Source organism: Patiria miniata, unplaced genomic scaffold (assembly GCF_015706575.1).
Source record: "Patiria miniata isolate m_02_andy unplaced genomic scaffold, ASM1570657v1 HiC_scaffold_21, whole genome shotgun sequence".
In the NCBI taxonomy this organism is placed as follows: domain Eukaryota; kingdom Metazoa; phylum Echinodermata; class Asteroidea; order Valvatida; family Asterinidae; genus Patiria; species Patiria miniata.
In genome coordinates this window covers 1704230-1723182 of record NW_024037060.1, presented here as the reverse complement: position 1 = coordinate 1723182, position 18953 = coordinate 1704230, and the positions used below count along the sequence as shown (strand labels likewise).

The 18953-nt window shown below is 40.7% G+C and overlaps 1 protein-coding gene across 3 annotated transcripts in view; it reads left to right on the top strand.

The window, feature by feature from the left end:
• Positions 1-18953, top strand: part of LOC119729704 (atrial natriuretic peptide receptor 1-like) — a 43424-nt gene that overhangs the window by 17893 nt on the left and 6578 nt on the right. For all 3 annotated transcript variants that reach the window (XM_038202390.1, XM_038202389.1, XM_038202391.1), the window contains exons 3-13: positions 1892-2047; positions 2957-3092; positions 5348-5442; positions 6621-6759; positions 8062-8146; positions 8573-8687; positions 9458-9520; positions 14079-14156; positions 14933-15046; positions 15297-15368; positions 18578-18737. In XM_038202390.1, the coding sequence (XP_038058318.1) occupies positions 1892-2047; positions 2957-3092; positions 5348-5442; positions 6621-6759; positions 8062-8146; positions 8573-8687; positions 9458-9520; positions 14079-14156; positions 14933-15046; positions 15297-15368; positions 18578-18737 (1213 nt within the window). The remainder of the gene's footprint in view (positions 1-1891; positions 2048-2956; positions 3093-5347; positions 5443-6620; positions 6760-8061; positions 8147-8572; positions 8688-9457; positions 9521-14078; positions 14157-14932; positions 15047-15296; positions 15369-18577; positions 18738-18953) is intronic.

Sequence of the window (18953 nt, the reverse complement as noted above, 5' to 3'; positions counted from 1 at the left end):
CTAATAAACGCCGCCTTAATTTGACATAGGCCTAAGGCGTTTTTATTTGTCCAGAATTCTGCATTGAAATCCAGAAAGCTTTCTCATGATGTCTGAATTGGCGTATGTGCAAACATTGGTGCACGTCACTGTACTCTCGAAGGCTACCGTCCATTTTCATAAGATTTCGACTTTTTAAAGAGGCATGAAGAACCAATGAAATTAAGGATAATAAGAAATAAATGCCCATTATTTAGTCTCCGTTGTTAAACAAGGAGCAGCTGCAGTGTTTATGTTCTTTAACAAGTGAAGCTAACATAATAAAGCGATAATGCAGTAAAATGTCCCCCGCTCATTAAGCTTTCTTCGACAAATATCTGTCAATTTATCTGTCCACCGATTATAACAGGCGTAATTACGTCAGTATATTAATATGGACGCCGTACACAAGCCCCGCTCAACGGTTACAAAGGAAGAGTTGGGGGCAGGGGCGGTGGAACCGGGGGGGGGGGGAGGGGGCATTCCCCCCCCCATTTCCCCAGGCCATCAAAAGTGCCCCTCTCACAGTTATAAATGTGCCCCCTCGAGATGAAAACAAAACTGCCCCTCAAACGCACACACGTTTGGAAGCATATGATCGCGCTACAAATGAAATTGTCTCCTATCTTGTAATGCAAAACTGCCCCTCAAAAAGTACCCCTCGCATTAACAAGATTGTGCACCTTCTCGAGATGGAAAACTACCCCTCGAAGCACAAATACCGCTGTCGCAATAATAAAAATTGTGCCCCTCTCGAGATGTAAAATTGACCATCAAAAACAATAGTGCTCCTCTCGCGATAACTTCTCGCGATGGAAAACTGCCCCTCGAAAGCACCATTAGTGCCCCGCTCGCAACATTCCCTAAAACATGATGGTGCTCTTCACGAAAATAAAATGGTAACTGAACTGGCCGTCAAAAGCAACAGTGCCCCTCTCGCGATAAAAACAATGGTCTCTCTACATAACTCTAGGTAAAAGAAACACAAAGAGCAGGATAGTCAACGTATTCATAATTTGTTCCTCGTCATATAGGTACCTTATTCTTTTCCTCCACTTTCACACCAACGAAAGGTGCCCCTTTTCTGAGCAAGTGCCCCTTTTTAGTGTTGCCCCCCTCCCCGTTTGAAAAGCGTTCCACCGTCCCTGATTGGTGACTAGGGGGGCAACTGGGAGCAGGGCTGTATTAAGTGTTCCGTAGGCCATATAGTATAGGCACCAGTGTTTCGTAGGCCCTACTCCGCACTAGGCACCAGCACCAATATCATGTTGATGTAGTAAACAAGACAGGCCGAACTGATAGCTCTAAGAGCCTGTTGGCTCACTGTGGTATATTTGTAACCCTCAAATTTTTCGTAGGCCCTCAAATCTGTCGTAGGCCCCTAAATGTTTCGTAGGCCCTATAGGCACAGTGCCTACTGTGACTATTGGATAAACCTGGCCTGACTGGGAGGGACATCCGAAATCATTATGCTAAAAACGCAATGGGTTTGTACCATCAATCTCCATTACATGTATACAGTCTTTATAATGGCGATCAATGGTTCTTACACACACTGAGAATATAATGATCTCATGCGCACACTTCGCTTTCTCTGCAAACTGGTCATGCACTGAGTACAGAAGCATTTACATGACTACACGCGGTTACATTCCAGTGCATGGGAGATTTGGGCGGAGTTTGATAAACAAAAGAGATATGCCGAGATATTGTTTAATTTTGTGTTACCCCTGACCCAGATTTTCAATGGAAACAAGACTTCTTATTAGGAACTACCGTACAAACAACCCCCGCACAATGTTAATTAAGGAGACTTCTGGTAGTCGATGTGTTGTGTATCACTGAATGTTTTCTTTCATAATATTTTTTCCAGGGGGATGAATATGACGATATATTGAAGGTTGCCTATCGCGCACTCATGACCATCCGTCTGTTCGAGCCCACCACGGCGGAATACGTCGCCTTTCAACACGAGATCAATGACCGCATGCAGCGCTACTACAACTTCACGCCTGAACCTGGGGACGAGGTTGGTAGCTTATTATTGGCCAAATACCTAAAGGGACATTGCGTAAAACGCGTTTTCGTGAAAGAGCATTCAAAAAAGAGAATAATGCATAAACGTCCACACAACCATACCTAAAAAAAACCCGGTCGTTTTTCGTGTTATTCCGGCGAGAACAGATTTTGGAGGTGAACATTTTTACGCTCGAAAATTAAGCAATTTGAGTGCTAGTTATTATTCCAGCCGCACATGTTCCTTCAGAAACGAACATTAAAACGAATGTGTATTATATTTGTTCATTATTTTAAAATGCTTACCTGAATATATGGGCTAAAGCTCAAATCCATTGTTGTTTGTAAATTGATCAAATTTTCGACGATTTCAGGATTGTGTGTCCCCGTAACCAATTTATTTAGTTCTATTTCATCGACGAAATCAACAAAGTATGTTTGAAAGCAGGCTTCTTCTCCTGTCCCACTTAGGCTTATAGCCTCAGCTCTGAATTCAGAATATTGTTACCTAAATCAAAAGTAAAATACTGGCCTCGAATTACATGATTTTTGATGTTTTTCAAACGAAAGCCTGAACCCATAGTGAGCCTATAAGCCCCTCAAGTCAGTGGCCTTCAAAATCTTACCATGGAGGTTCCTTCCTCCATGATCTCACAAAGCCGCCGGGGACAAGGCCTATAGGTTTTGAAAACTTCACAAGGATTCCTGATTATTAAGAGCACAGGCATAAAAGCTGATGGGAAGCCTGAACTACCCAGAGACAATGAAGACCTAGGTAGTCGTAATTAAATCCCTTAATGACAATTCTCGGAAATTCCACAACCAAGTTGCGCCCCTGAACGCAGACATTGTGCAGTAACTAAAAGTCACATCTACATGTATGTACGTTGTTTCAGATTGGTATTTTTTCTTTCTTCTATAGGTTAACTTCTTTGCCACGTCGTTCCACGATGCCCTTATCCTGTACTCCCTGGCCATTAATGAGACTCTACACGAGGGTGGTGACATCCGTGACGGCATGGCGCTACGAGAGAAGATGTGGAACCGCACTTTCCAAGGTGATCCTCTGGCTACTTTGCATAATGATGATGCGAGAGCGCCACCAAGCGTTTGGCTCGAAGACTGACCATCCCACTATTCAAATTAAGGGACAGGTTTCTGTGAATTATTCTCTTGCAGGTGTTATTCATCTGTTCCCGTAAATAAAAAATAAAATCTAATTTGAATCGCACGCGTCCAAATAAAAACGTAAAAACAATAAGGAATCTTTATAACTGTTAAAAAATAAAATACACGAATTGTTTGGCGACTGATGTAGACTTTTTCATCAATGCACTGCGTTTAACCGTGACAGGTCGCTCGCATCCGCTGCTATTTCCAAGGGAGCTGTTTTCGTTGATCTCTCATTGGTCAGATTCTGTTTTGGCCTATAACAACGTTCCCGCGCATGCGCACGGAGTGCATGTGCGCTTATCCAATGCTATGTTAATCAAGGCTCCCAGTACTGGGTCATTTTGCACGTCAAAAACTTGCAGGTTATAATTATGCACGGAACAGTCTGGTGCCTGGCCCTGCTGTAATTAAGAATTGTGTTATGTATGCGGTGTCCACAGAACAGACGGAATCAGTTCGTTAGGCTGTAGCTGCAGACGAAGGAAAACATAATAGGCTTAAGCAACGATTTTTCATGTATTTGGAATCACTCAAACTTTGATGCATGAGATCAAGTTCATTTCAATATTCTGCCCACATGTTCAAATTGTGTGGTGACGCGTGGTATTGCCAATCAGGATGCACACAGCAACCAATAAAACCTCGGATGCCTTGAGCCGTCGGAAGTTGCCATGCCGTACCGCGGTGAGTTTGTTTCTTGGGCCCGTAAGTGCTTCGACCTTGAACAATGATTGCGAAATGATCACTGAACTTCAGCAAGTGAACTCTGATCAAACACACTGCAAAAAGGAAAAAGCGGGGCGGATCCTAGTCTCATAATTTAATTAGTTCCTTTTCAAATCCAGGTGTCTAGAGCAGCTGATTTAATCAGTAAATAATCAGGTCACGATAAATTGCAACATATGAGATTTCTGTAAAAAAGGGTGATTGTGTTCTTTTACTATGTGAAGTAATTTATAGGGCTGGAAAGGAATATAATGCAATAGAATGTTGAGGATATATGTTTGTCAGGGAAGGGAGCATCACAGGAAATAAACAGTGTATGTACTTCCATCAATATAAAACAAAAATCCCGATTCAATAAAATATAATATTTATGTCGACGTCAGAAACAGCGGAGCATTCAGTGAAACCAATGTCATCCAAAAAGTAGCGCTATTCCGCTAGGTCACAATATAGAATAAAGCTACTTTTAGATTGTTTTTAAAACAGCATGGTTTTCATTTGGGACTTTATAACTCCAATGGCGCGACTTTTTTTTATTTAACTTATCGTTTGTTTTATTTTTTTTAGTATTATTCTTTATTATTATAATATATTTTAGTATTATTCTTTATTTTATTATCACTCTTCTTCGTCTATTTGTGGGCTTGAGATGGAAGGTCAGAATTCTTTGCCATAAGGTTTATTTTAATCCTTTAAGAAGATTTGATTTCGGAATGGTCGAAGGCCAGCGACTCAGCATCCGACAGGGACGAACGCGTCCCTCGTGAGTTTGTTTGACAAAAGTTCCTTAGGAAATTCATAACTTTGCTGAGAAAATCAATACCAAGTTTGTTTGTTTTTATCCCCTGGGGTACGACGGGTCAATGCAAGGGTAATTTGCGCAGCATTTTACCTGCCTTTTAAGTCACAAATGAATGGAAATTTGTTATTCTTTTAACCGAAAGCCGATTCGTAGTTACAAAAGCGTCACCGTTTTCACGAAAGGACGGTCATTGTAATAATTATTTTTAAAAAATATGGCTTTTTCGGTTTTCGATTTTTCGATATAATATTTTACTTTTAATGGTGAGCTTAACCATGAGTTGAGGGAGTAAGTGACTAAATGAATTTTTCTAATGACGCTTATAACAGGAGAGGCAGACATCGCAATGATTGCATTTTACGTTCCCACAAAGAGACGCATATATGCGCCCATGAACATACTTAAAGAATTCACTTAAAGAAGAATTCAGTAAGATCTCGGTGGCTTTTTTCGCATCAGATACAATGCGCATGAACAATAGGCAATCTGGCATTACCGCCCGTTAAAATCAGCGCTCTCTTGCCATTTTTCTCTTCACGTTTGTTCTTCCTAGATTAAGTTTGGCATTTTCTCCTTGGCATTTGGTTGATTTTTTGTTTTTTTTTCCATCAGGGATCAGTGGAGAAGTGGGGATTACAGCTAATGGCGATCGTGTAGCAGTCTACTCCCTCTGGGATATGACCGACACTGAAAACGGCATCTTTGAGGTATGGACCAAAAAGAAACCTGACGGTTATTCCCAAAAGGCACGGACGGATCGTTTCATGCTTGCAATTGCTGCAAAGAAAGCAGACCCCGGAGATTTGTTTTATCCGAGGATAACGTTCCGAAGGATACATTTGAAGTCAATCTTGGCGGTGACAACAAAAGAAAGTTGTCGGCGTCAATATAGGTTCGCTGCCTATCTAGAGTCTTAAAAAGATCTGTACTACTATATAGGTATTACTTAAATTATCAAAACAGAGAGACTTTTTCGTCCCATCTACATGTTTCGTGGGTTGTTTTTTTGAAGATCATGTCGCATTTCCACTTAGTTTTCAAATTGCAAGTTGTGATCACATTGCGGCAAGTTTTCGTGGAGAAAATGCAATTGGCTCTGTCGCGTTAACGCTGCATGCATGTGAGTTTAAAGTCAGCTAAGTTTAATAATATGAGTTAATCTCTTAGTCGTAAAACCAAAGTAATGGACTTTATTCACAAGTCGGCCATATTGAATTGAAAGCAAGGTAAACCCTTCATTTTTGGAACTTGCGAGTAGAAATGAAAGCAGTGAAATAAAAGTTTATTACAAATTAACACCAGTCTGCTATGATGAATAATTCAAAAGTTGGATTATGCATACACTACTGTTTGAAGCCACATTTATTAAAAAAAAAAAATTAAAGTGAGGCTTGGAACGCACTCCAATCACAAAATAGTCTGACACCATACCATTCAACAGTTTACAATTTATAAAATAGATACAGGGAACCCGAGCAAAAATGGCTTACCTGTGAACATGGTGAATAAGGTTTATCTTTGTCAATACCCGCAGCTGGTGATGAAGTTCGCTCCCATAATATTGCAGTGACGTCAGGTCATTTAGCACAAGTTCTCAATCTGAATCTCAGGACGTTGAAAATACACTCTAAAAAGCCCCTGGTCAGATTGACCCGAAATCCTGGTTCTATGTGGCCTGACACCTTTCATTGTCAAAATTGGCACACTTGCCAAGGTTTCCCGGTCAAAATTAACCGGAGAGTGAATCAGAGAAGTGTCTTTTGACCTCGAGAATTGTCTATTTTGACCCTGAAAAGTGTCGGGTCAAATGGAACCCGCATTTCGGGTCAATCTGAGCAGGTACTTTTTAGAGCTTGTCCGAAATTATGGTCTGTTTTTGTTCAAGGTTGTTGCTGATTACTACGGCATCTCGCAAGAGATTAAGTTCCACAAGCCGATCATCTGGCACGGGGAGACGGGGGAAGTTCCCAGGGACACGCCCATCTGCGGATTCTATAACGAGAACCCCGACTGTAACCCACAAGGTGTGCCTTACGTCTTTGAGAATGTTTGCTGGTCCCAGAGGGCCAGCCTATAGTCATTGAACCTGCCACTTGGGAATTAGACTTGCTTAAGTCTTACCTTGGCTCTAAAGTTTTAAATAGGATTACTCCAATGATTGGGCTTTTGTACGGCCCACACTGTAAACACGTTGGGCAAAACGGGTTGATATGTAGACCAACGTTGGTCAACACATCAACAGGTTAAACTCTTGGGAAAATTCTTCCCAATTGTTGGAAAAATTTTACCCAAATTGGGTAATTTCAAACCAATGTTGGGTAAAATTATATTGCCCAACAGTGTTTTACCCATTATTTTTTTACAATGCATTGTGTAGGCCACATGTATCAAATGACATCCAGTGAATAGTTCTGAATTAATTGCATGCTGTGCACTATGGGACCAGCCTTGCTAGACTTGCCTTGTCTTGTTTTTAAACATATATATACATTGATAAGTGTAGAATTTCAAGTAGGCACTGCAGTTTCATTTTTATACACTGTCATTTTCATTCGTCAATTTTGAAAGAAATGTTACCGGGTTTCACATGATAATTGAGTGTTCCATGGCGACGAAGCATGGTTCATACTTCATGCGAATGCGAAGCGAATTCGCAGCGCGAATACTTGCCATGCATGACGTCAAAATGCGCGTTCGCTTTCGCTTTCGCGCCGAGTATGAACCGGGCTTCAGGAGATGTGGGTTTTTCACCAATCAGGGGATGTGCGCATTGCAGTACATGTATTACAAAACTGTTCAGATTTGCCGTTTAAAGCTTCTAGCTTTTACTTAAAACCAAACCATCTACATCTATAAAAAAAGAAAGAACAGAGAATAACGCCCAAAAACTATCCAACTCTTAACTAAATGAAGACGTCCTATACGATCGTAATTTGTCTTAAGCCCGGTTCATGCTCCACGCGAATGCGAAGCGAATTTGACGTCATGAAACATTCGCTGCGAAATTCGCCCGAGTTGAAATATGTTCAACTTTTACGAATTCGCAGCACGAATACTTGCCATCACGTCACAAATTTGCGTTCGCTTTCGCGCCGAGTATGAACCGGGCTTTAAGTAAGTAATTAAGTTCGTGTATACACTTAGATTACACATTTTACCACTCTTTTAAGTTACTCACATGTATCACTATGTATACCTGTTTTTAATTGAAGCATTAGGTTAGCCAACAATTATATTAAATGTTTAAGCTTTATATTTCTAAGATGACAAGTATGATCAATCCAATTTAATGATCGTTATATTCCCCCGTACCATAATACCCGCAGAAAACAACACAGTGCTGATGGTATCCACGATCTTAGCTGCCTGTCTGGTCCTCATATCTGTCTGCGTGATGTTCGTTGTCTACAGGTCGGTATACTGTTGAGTGCTTTTAATACGGAAGTCCATTAACAGACTTAATTTCAGAGTGAAATATCATATGATTTAACTACACTTACTGCTCAAAATTGCTGATTGCAGAAACGTTCTACTTAATTTACTTTTATCAGAAAAGTGCAATCTTTTTATACTCTTCAATCATGTGCGTCCTTCGACTGTTGCGTGTCTACGGGAGTTAGCAATATACCTTGCTCTGCAGCTGAAAGAATCCTAAGCGAACCTGTAAACAAATTCTACAAATCTTGATTATTGTTATAAAGAACATGTATCGTGAAAAAACAGTCATGAAGATTGATTTATCTACATTAGCATAAATACAATTTTTGTTTTCCTTTCGTTTTCCATTTTATGCTTTATAACTTTGTTTTTTTCTTTTCGTTCTTTCTTTTTTGATAGGAGAATGAAACTGAACTCGGAACTTATGAACATGTCGTGGAAAATCCGCTACGAAGATTTGGTCTTTACGGATACGTTCAGATCCGTGTCGTCGTCCATTCGATCTTTGTCCATCGTAAGTCTTTATGCCAATTGTTATCAATCATTGACTGTTTCAGCAAACCGGAAAAAAAATACATTCGGTACATTAGTTTTTGTGCGACAAGTTGGTAGATTGCATGTTTTAGAATGCAGGATAAATCTACAGAGCCTACGTAATGATATACGCCACACTCATCGGACATCCAGATTGCATTGTTAAATGCAAGGAGGAACATTGGTACACTCTACAAAAGAGTCCCATGTCAGATTGTCCCCGGAATCCGGGTCATATTTAACCTGAGCATTTTTTTTTAGAATACTGTCATTTTGTCCCAGAAAAGTGTCATTTTGACCCGGAAAATGTCATTTTGACTAAAACAAGTGCCATTTTTTGACCTGGAAAATATCATTTTCACTCGGAAAAGTGCCAAGTTGACCCGGAAAATGGCATTTTGACCCGGAAAAGTGCCATTTTGACCAGGAAAAGTGCCATTTTGACCAGGAAAAGTTTCATTTTGACCCGGAAAAGTGTCATTTTGACCAGGAAAGTGTCAGGTCAAATATGACCCGGCTTCCGGGTCAAAATGACCCGGGACTTTCTAGGGCGTAACTACCCAGAAACGTACCTCCCTAACTACATGTAATGAGAAAATAATGCTCAACGTGCGGAAAGGACTGGTTCCAAATACTAAATTGAGCAGTTAATTCTAATTCTGTTTGGTTTTGTTTGTTTTTGGTTATTTTTTTTTTTTAAACCTTGAGTACTTTAAAGGAAAAAAACAGATGGCCATTGTGTCTTTGCAGGGAAGCGCAGACGCGGATGGTAACAACCGACGCCAGATCTTCACTAAAGTCGCACAGTATGAGGTAAAACAGGTCTAGATTTCCACTTAATTACTGGGGTAGGCTCTTAGCAGCCCCAGAATTGTGGACACTCAACATTCTCAGTCCCTTGACATTTAAAGCGTAAAGTTAAGACTTATCTTTTTATACTAATTTCAATGCTTGTGTATCAGTGTATTTTATTTTTTATTGTCCGGATAGACATTTTGTACTTAGGCCTACTCTTTAACCCCCTTTCAACATTGCATTTAATTTGTTTTAATTCTTGCTATTTTCTGTGGTACATTATTACGTAATCCGCGATTGATCATTGTTATGAAGACCGCTCAATACAAATTTTAATTTATAATTATTATTTATTGTTATGAATGTTTGTGAATGTGATAACGTGTATTTACATAACACGAATTTAAATGGAGGAACAAAAAGCCAAAAAAAAATGAACACTTGAAGTATAGGTATCTGACTTTCTCACATGGTGCACGCTGTATGGAGTTTGAGCTTTCAAAATTAATAAAGAAAAGGGAGAATAATAAGTAGGGAAGTAAAGGTCTATACAGGAGTGTAATACCAATAAAGCCCGTGAAAGAGTAAATGTGAACCATCAGAAACGATGCTATAGGGTGAGGTAAATGAGGTGAATATGCCGCTCGGGGAAAATGCTGATTACATCACCGATTTGCGTGGTAACCTTATGTTATACATCGGACGGCCGTGAGTGTACATTGTTCCCAGGGGAGTAAAGCACACACGATGTCGCATCCTTTCTCTGATGGCCTCGTATGAGAATAAAGCATTAACGTCAATTTTCCCATGGCAGATTGGGCAATGAAGGTTGAAGGATAATGATGTCTGCTCTCGTTTAGGATTCATCCAATCGCGAGCCTTTCCCTCCTCTTTGGTTGCATTAAAAAAATACTAATACAATGGACTTTTCCCCACGTAATTCGCATCTTGTTAATTGAGTTTGGCAAAATTGCTTTCCATTTCAAGAGGTTTCAGGGAGTCGGATGCGAATGCAGTTCCTGAGTTGCAATTAAGGCCCAGAGTATTTTGATTTCATTTGAAAGTTTGCAAAATAATATGTGTGTGGGCAAAATGGGTAATGAATGTTGAAGGATAATGTGAATTATTTTCTTGTCTTATTTGGGAGTCACTCGATCACGAGTTTGTCATGCCCCTTTTTAGTTTAGTTAGATGGTTTTTCTTGTTCAATTTCGCATCTTATTTGTTCAGACAGACAAACAGGTGTTTTCCATTATACAAGAGGTTCAGGGAAATCGGAACGAATACGGTTTCTGATTCGCAGTTCGAGCTTTTGTTTTCGTTTAAATGTGTTCAAATAAGCGTTTGGTCAAAAACTTGTTTGTCAGTTTTCGATTTTGTACCAAGTAGAAGAATTTGACAAAATGCGTATTCATTTAACGTAAATGCAACACAAGTATACAGAACAAATATTTGGCCTTTGCATTTCTTGTCACAACAATCTTTATTATACGGCGACAAGAAAATCAGTTTCTAAATCTGTATCGTACATTTTTACGCGTGAATGAAGATACCCAAGAGGATTACTTACTTCAACCTCGTTTCCAATAATAATCTCTTGGTTTGGAACTTGCTTTTATCGTGATTCAATATAGCGCTCGCAAGTAATGGATTTATATCGTGTACTTGGTGTTTTGTATTTCCAATGTGTATGATGTATTCTAACATTCTATGTGAATTATTACATTCACTCCACCCCAAAAACAATCTCTCCTTTCCATTTTGCTTATAATAATAAATCTAAAAATTAATGTGGCCTGACGTTGCGAACTTAGCAAGTTCTTCTTCAGAGGCTAAAACAGAAATGACAGAGGTACATACATTAACATGGGGGTGCACACAAACATGCAGGGATGAAAGAAGAAACACAAAAGGAGGATTAGGAGGGAAAGGTGTGGAAAGATGCAGGGGAGGGTGGATGAGAGAACAAAGAAACAAAGGGAGATGGCAAACCACAAGGGGTCTGGTATGAACAGGGGAGGGACCAGAAAGGGGAAGGATCAAAGGTCACAGGGAGTGGGAACGGACAAAAGAGTGTGGGAGAGAAGGGGGATTATGGGGGGGGGGAACAGTATGGAGGTGGAAAGGGATGAAAGATGGGGAAAGATGGGGAAACACAAACAATGAAGACCAGGTGGATTATCTGTAACAGAAGACAATGGAGGAAGAAAAATATTAATCATTTCCAAGTTGGATGTTGAGACCATGTGGTTGAATAGTTCGAAGACGATTCATCCACACTTTCTCTCTGCTGAGGCGAACTGAGTCCTTGCGATGGCCAAGAGATTCAATGCCCTGCAAAATCATATCAGAAATGGAGTGGTTAGGCAGGTTGAAGTGATGACCAACAGGGGTGTCTAGTTTCTTGGTGTTGACCGTTGACCGGTGGGCATAGAAACGCTTCTTGAGCGTATTCTTAGTCTCACCTACATACTGCACTCCACAGACCCTGCAAGAAATAAGATATATGACATTAGTTGTGTTACAAGTGATGTTACCAATGGTTCTGTGGGTAGTGACAGAAGAGTGGCCAGAAAAGGAGTCAGACTCCTGGATATGAATCTGGCAGACAACACATCTGGAACTGCACTTGAAAGTACCATGCTGGGTGGGAGGGGATGCATCTAAGGATGGGACTTCAGCTCGAACAATCAAGTCCCGTAGATTTCGAGGACGCCTGTAAGCCAATGTGGGGCCGTTGGGGATGGCGCGGGCAAGGCGATCTGAAGTATGGAGGATATGATGATTGTCATTAGTGATTTTGCGAAGGGGAGGGAGATTGGGGTGAAACGTGGTAACCAAGGGAATCATGGATTTATAATAATAAATAATAGGATACTGCACATTAGTAGGATAGGATTGTAAAAACAAATGTTTTCGAAATGTTTTCGAATCTACGCCGCGACGAATTAATTCCGTTTTTTACCCCAGGCAGCGCACATAAAAACAGACACTGATTTTAAGCACAGCATATTTCTGTATTGGCATACATGTCCAAGATTTTCGAACATGCAAATTATACAATGCTGCAGGTCAGTGGTGGGAGCGTACTGCTCGACACCATGATGGGAACGAGATTGAAACGAGTGCGAAAACGCTTGCCATTTTCGCGTGTTCAAACGGACGTTTTGCAGGACCGATCCTACCCAAGTTGTGAAAGTCTACAGGAAAACCTATTTTTTTTCTGGGTGATCACCAATTTCCATTTCGTACTCAGCTCAATGGATCTGTAAACGACGGACATGATAGACTGGTTCGGAAAAAAATCACTACACCGCAGAACCGCACTGCATGTCTGTTGATACTAAAACAGTCTTAATTATTGTACGGATTATTTCGAGCGTCAGTTTCATTGATGCCGTTTTTGGTTTTCGGCGGAGCGCGTGCCCTTGTTTAACAAACCCATTGTGCGCTCTGGTAATATTGAGGCACTTCTTCAAATAAACCTTCGTGTGTGTCTTTCTTTCTTGTAGGAATACTTTAGGCTGAGGCTTCATTTACAGTTGGTTGACCGATCCAATCTAAATTGACGCGTGATAGGAATATGCGCTTTCACGCCAGCACGAACGCAAATTGACCTTAGTTTCTAACAATTATTGCCGGATATTTATTTTGGAGGGCGTCTCTGTGGGAAAAATACCTTGATTCATTCAAATTGAATTGTCAGAGTATTTTGTTTTATCGATTTCTTTTTTTTGAAAAAAAATGCACCTCTAATGTTTTTATGTTTAGGCATTAGAACCGCGGACGTATATATATATTTTTGGAAACCATGTACAGATAGTACAGTCACTCACCACATTATTGGCATGCCTTAGTTGTCTGCGGATTGGTTCTTTTACTTCGCAATATATGCATAAAGAAGTTTGTATTTACGGTATTTTTCCAGGGTCAAAAAGACACCTTTCCGGTTCAAAATTACACTTCTCCAGATCAATTTTCCGTTTCATTTTGACCAGGAAAGCTTTGCGAAAGTGTCATTTCGACCCCCCCCCCCAAAAAAAAAGGTGTGAATTTGACCCTAATTCCGGGTTGAATCTGACCCGGGACTTTTTAGAGTGCAGTTTCAGATGATGTCTATCTCCCAACCTTCATTTGAGAATACGAGAGGGCTGAATCCCCTTTCCCGATGTCGCTTGATCGGCCCCACATCATCTGATAAAACTGTAGGGTCAGAAAGCTGATTTGATTTACTCCGGATGTTTTGTTTTAATAAAAAATCACCTCCTGTCTCTCCAATCTTATTACTCGATTCGTCCCTGCCCTTACCGCTGGTTGAAATTCCCCCTTATCAATTTTTCCATCTCCCCCTCCCCCCCCCCCGGAAAGGGCAGCGCTTGAGAATATGGCAAGCTTTTGAGTGCGGTTATAGACTTATAGAGTATAGCTCGAATATAGCTTTTTGGGAGGGGGGGTCGGACACATCTTAAGGTCAATGGCAATGGCTTTCTCTATGTAGGTCGATTTTTCAATTGTCGTGTTTTAAAAATCTTGTCTCCTTGACGATTTTTATCTTCTCTGTTTAATCGCTATTCAGGGTCGTACGGTAGCGCTGAAGCCCTTGTACGCCGAGAAACTGGAGCTGACGATGAGTCTGCTGAAGGAATTCCGCAAGGTGAGCCGACTGCCCTGTTTCCATTGTGGGTCCTTCACCTCCTTAGAAGACGAAACACTTGTCAGAACATTCCTAATATGATTTACTTGAGGGAAAGGATAAGAATACTGACTACATAAAATGCTCCCCAGTCACTACGTGACCATTGTCTGTCGATGTAGCGTGAGATTTGGACTCAATGTAATACAAACCTTTTCACCATGTCTCAGCGCAACAACAAACAACCTCATTATATTACAACATTGGATCGAGGTTTGAATTTAACGTAACCCCATTTGTTGTAACAGTTTCTTCAAAATAAAATATTTAATCGTTTGTTAAAAAAAAAATGAATCGTTCTGGTCTTAGTTTTTGCAGATTGTTTAATCAGTGGTTGATTACCCTCGACAAAACGGAAAGGAACAAAGTCAAACTTCATACAACCTTCTTCCTGGGTTCTTTTGTTAATGTTCTAGTAGACCTCTGGGTGCTTGTTTACCTGTTTAAGGTTGATCATAAAGTTTCTTCCAACGCACTGCCTCACTATGGAACCCCTAATATATATCTTGTTTTACAGTTGATTATGATCGGTCCCAGTTCAAACGCAACGTCAATAGTTATCTTTCAACTTCAAGTAATTTCCCTAGCTTCCTTTTCAATCCCTTGTTTGTGTAGCCCTCACCTTGAGTGGCCCTTCAATAGCCTGAGGACCATGTGATGGCCGACTCTCATAAAAAAACCAAGTTATTTATTGGTAATTGAATATCGCTTTGCCTGATTTTGGTACGTTTTTACAGCTACGGCGCATGGAGCACAGCAATGTAGTTCGTTTCGTTGGTGCATGCATCGACGGTCCTGACGATTTAAAGAACGCCATCATCACTGAATACTGCAATAAAGGCAGTTTACAGGTACAACAATGTTTTGTCATAAGTGAGGCTGTCAAATCGTATTAGTGGGAATAAATGTAAAACCAGCTTTGAGTCAGTTTCATTACGGTTGTGTTTATCAGTGGTTTATCCCTAGCATTACGGGTGAGAACATATCTCTTTCCCCCAACCCCTAACCTGCATGGATGGGATGCCAACATCGCAGCTTATTCCTCGGTAATGTCAGACCACCCCAGTTATTTCCAAGAAATGCCCTTTTTGTCTTCTCTAGGATATCCTGGAAAACGATGCCCTCAAACTGGACACCGATTTCAAGAACTCTCTCCTGCTTGACGTTGGCCAGGTATTCTATAATCATTTCTTCTAATCTTGTAATAATAATCCTGATACTATGGTGGCCCTGAAGGGACATCGCATATCGCAAACGTGTGCGCATACGTATGCGATGTCGCGAAATTTATCGCGAATATGTGCGCACACGTATGCAATATCGTGAAACAATTCGCGAATATGTGCGCACACGTATGCGATGTCGCGAAATTTATCGCGAATATGTGCGCACACGTATGCAATGTCGTAAAACAATTCGCTAATATGTGCGCACACGTATGCGATGTTGCAAAATTTATCGCGAATATGTGCGCACACGTATGCGATGTCGCAAAATTTATCGCGAATGTGTGCGCACACGTATGCAATGTCGTGAAACAATTCGCGAATATGTGCGCACACGAATGCGATGTCGCGAAATTTATCGCGAATATGTGCGCACAGTATGCAATGTCGTGAAATTTATCGCGAATATGTGCGCACACGTATGCGATGTCGTGAAATTTATCGCGAATATGTGCGCACACGTATGCGATGTCGTGAAATTTATCGCAAATATGTGCGCATACGTATGCGATGTCGTGAAATTTATCGCGAATATGTGCGCACACGTTTGCAATGTCGTGAAACAATTCGCGAATATGTGCGCACACGTATGCGATGTCGCGAAATTTATCGCGAATATGTGCGCACACGTATGCGATGTCGTGAAATTTATCGTGAATATATGCGCACACGTATGCGATGTCGTGAAACAATTCGCGAATATGTGCGCTCACGTATGCGATTTTGTTTGCAATGTCGTGAATTTTATTGCATACCTTTGTCGCATACCTTTGGGGTGATGTCATTTTTGCGGGCAATTTGTTAGTGACCTAGGGAGTACGCAAGTGGCCCTGGTCCCATTTTGTATACCCAAGATACTTCAAGGCAGGAGCTTGGGTACCAGGCAGTTACATTTCAGCGTGGCCAAGGTCATACCAAACTAAACTTAGCCGCGTTATGGGCCCAAAACCTAGCCGCGTTCTTAGCCGCGTTCTTAGCCGCGTTCTCAACCGCGGTATCAAAATCTCAAACACATAGAGTAAAAGGTGGTTGCCTCTCTGTTTGTAGTGAAAGGATTTCTTGGACTTTCCCAACGAAATGTTAAAGTTATACAATAAATGTACTATTTTTTATGCTTTCATCTAACCGAACCTTCTATTGGGCACATCATATTTTGGAGGGGGCCAATTTGGTCCACTAATTAGCTGTTAATTAAGGCCCTATCGAGGAGTCTCCATTTTCCACTCTAAAAGTGCACAAAACTGAATGCTGCTGACCTATAACACCCCTTTAAAACAAAATGTACCCCACATAGTTTTATAAATTTGAATTTTTATTGCATAATCCATTTCATCCATCTACTGGGAAGATCAAATTTTGGAGGGGGCCAATTCGGTCCACTAATTAGCTGTTATTTAAGGCCCTATCGAGGAGTCTCCATTTTCCACTCTAAAAGTGCACAAAACTGAATGCTGATGACCTATAACACCCCTTTAAAACAAAATGTACCCCACATAGTTTTATAAATTTGAATTTTTATTGCATAATCCATTTCATCCATCTACTGGGAAGATCAAATTTTGGAGGGGGCCAATTCAGTCCACTAATTAGCTGTTAATTAAGGCCCTAATCAGGAGTCTCCATTTTCCACTCTAAAAGTGCACAAAAGGGAGTGCTGCTGACCTATAACACCCCTTTAAAACAAAATGTACCCAACAAAGTTTTATAAATTTGAATTTTTATTGCATAATCCATTTCATCCATCTACTGGGAAGATCAAGTAATTTTATCTAGGTGGTATTATTAGCAGTTCGCAGCAGTTCATTTATCATTAATAGAACGTGCAGTTCATGTACAAATTGATCGCAACACCTGCAAATCACGGCAATTTAAATTTGCGTGCGCATATTTATTGGCTGAAATATGACACCACGTGAGTTTCAAACTTGCGCGCGCAAATTTCAAAGTTGCGCAAGTAGCAAGTTTGCGCTCGACAGGTTTATTAGTCAGACCCTATTTATATCTAACAGTACGTCTAGATTCCAGACTAGCTGCTACAACTCCCCAGTTCATTAGGAATTTTACTGAAAGGTATGCGACAAGGTATGCAATAAAATTCACGACATTGCAAACAAATTCGCATACGTGTGCGCACATATTCGCGATAAATTTCACGACATCGCATACGTGTGCGCATATATTCGCGATAAATTTTGCGACATCGCATACGTGTGCGCATATATTCGCGATAAATTTCGCGACATCGCATACGTGTGCGCACATATTCGCGATAAATTTTGCGACATCGCATACGTGTGCGCACATATTCGCGATAAATTTTGCAACATCGCATACGTGTGCGCACATATTAGCGAATTGTTTTACGACATTGCATACGTGTGCGCACATATTCGCGATAAATTTCGCGACATCGCATACGTGTGCGCACATATTCGCGAATTGTTTCACGATATTGCATACGTGTGCGCACACATTTGCGATAAATTTCGCGACATCGCATACGTATGCGCACACGTTTGCGATATGCGATGTCCCTTCAGGGCCACCATATGATACCAATAGTGTTTTATAACTTTTATTTTGTTGTAAACTTATATGATGGAAGATATATGCAGAAGGTTGGGAATTACACGTTGCGAAAAGTTATCGCCTATTGGTAAATGTTGGTTATTAACACAACATTTAGCTTAACACACACACAAAATGACCAGAGTGGTGGTTGACCCTACGACCTTGGGAATACAGTGCCAGCGCTCATGTTGAGTCATCCAGTTTTATGTTTGTGGTCTCCTAATTAGTTTTGTTCCTTTGCTTATTGGTGCAAGTCAGGATCGGCATGACACTCAATGGATGTTATACCGAGCTGGCGAAATGACAATGGGACTCAGAGGACCGTTGGCTCTGAAACGAACCGGTGGTAAAAAGTTTTACCTAGACATTTCGGGCAGTGAATTCCGTTCATCGTCAAGATTACGTTATGGAAGAATGGAAGAAATCCATGGAAACGCTTCTGTTTTGCCAAAACCTGTTTTTGTTGACTTGAATCTGAATCTAAATCCATCTTTCCATAACATTCTCTTGAGGATGAATGGAATTAATTCACTGCCTGAAATGACAGAAGAGTTTTCATGGATTTCTTCCATTTTCTTCCACCAGGGACTGCACTTCCTTCACCACAGCGAGCTGGGAGTGCACGGTCGCCTGCGCTCCTCCAACTGTGTGGTAGACAGCCGCTTCGTCATCAAGCTAGCGGATTTCGGCTTGCTGGCCTACAGGGACCACACTTCGGCCGACGAAGGACGTGCTGAAATGACAAGTAATTTAGGACCTTGGCAATAGTATAGAATCATGCTCTTTTGCTGTTGCTTTTTGAAATGATTATTTTATCATATATCGATATGGTTTTCTGGTTTCAATTATCTAAATTCTTCCTGAAATGTGACAGTTTTCCTGAAATGGAAGGTAAGTAGGGAGATATTTTTTTGTTAAGCTTGACAACAGAAGAGTTTTGCTCTTTTCCTTTTGGCATTGG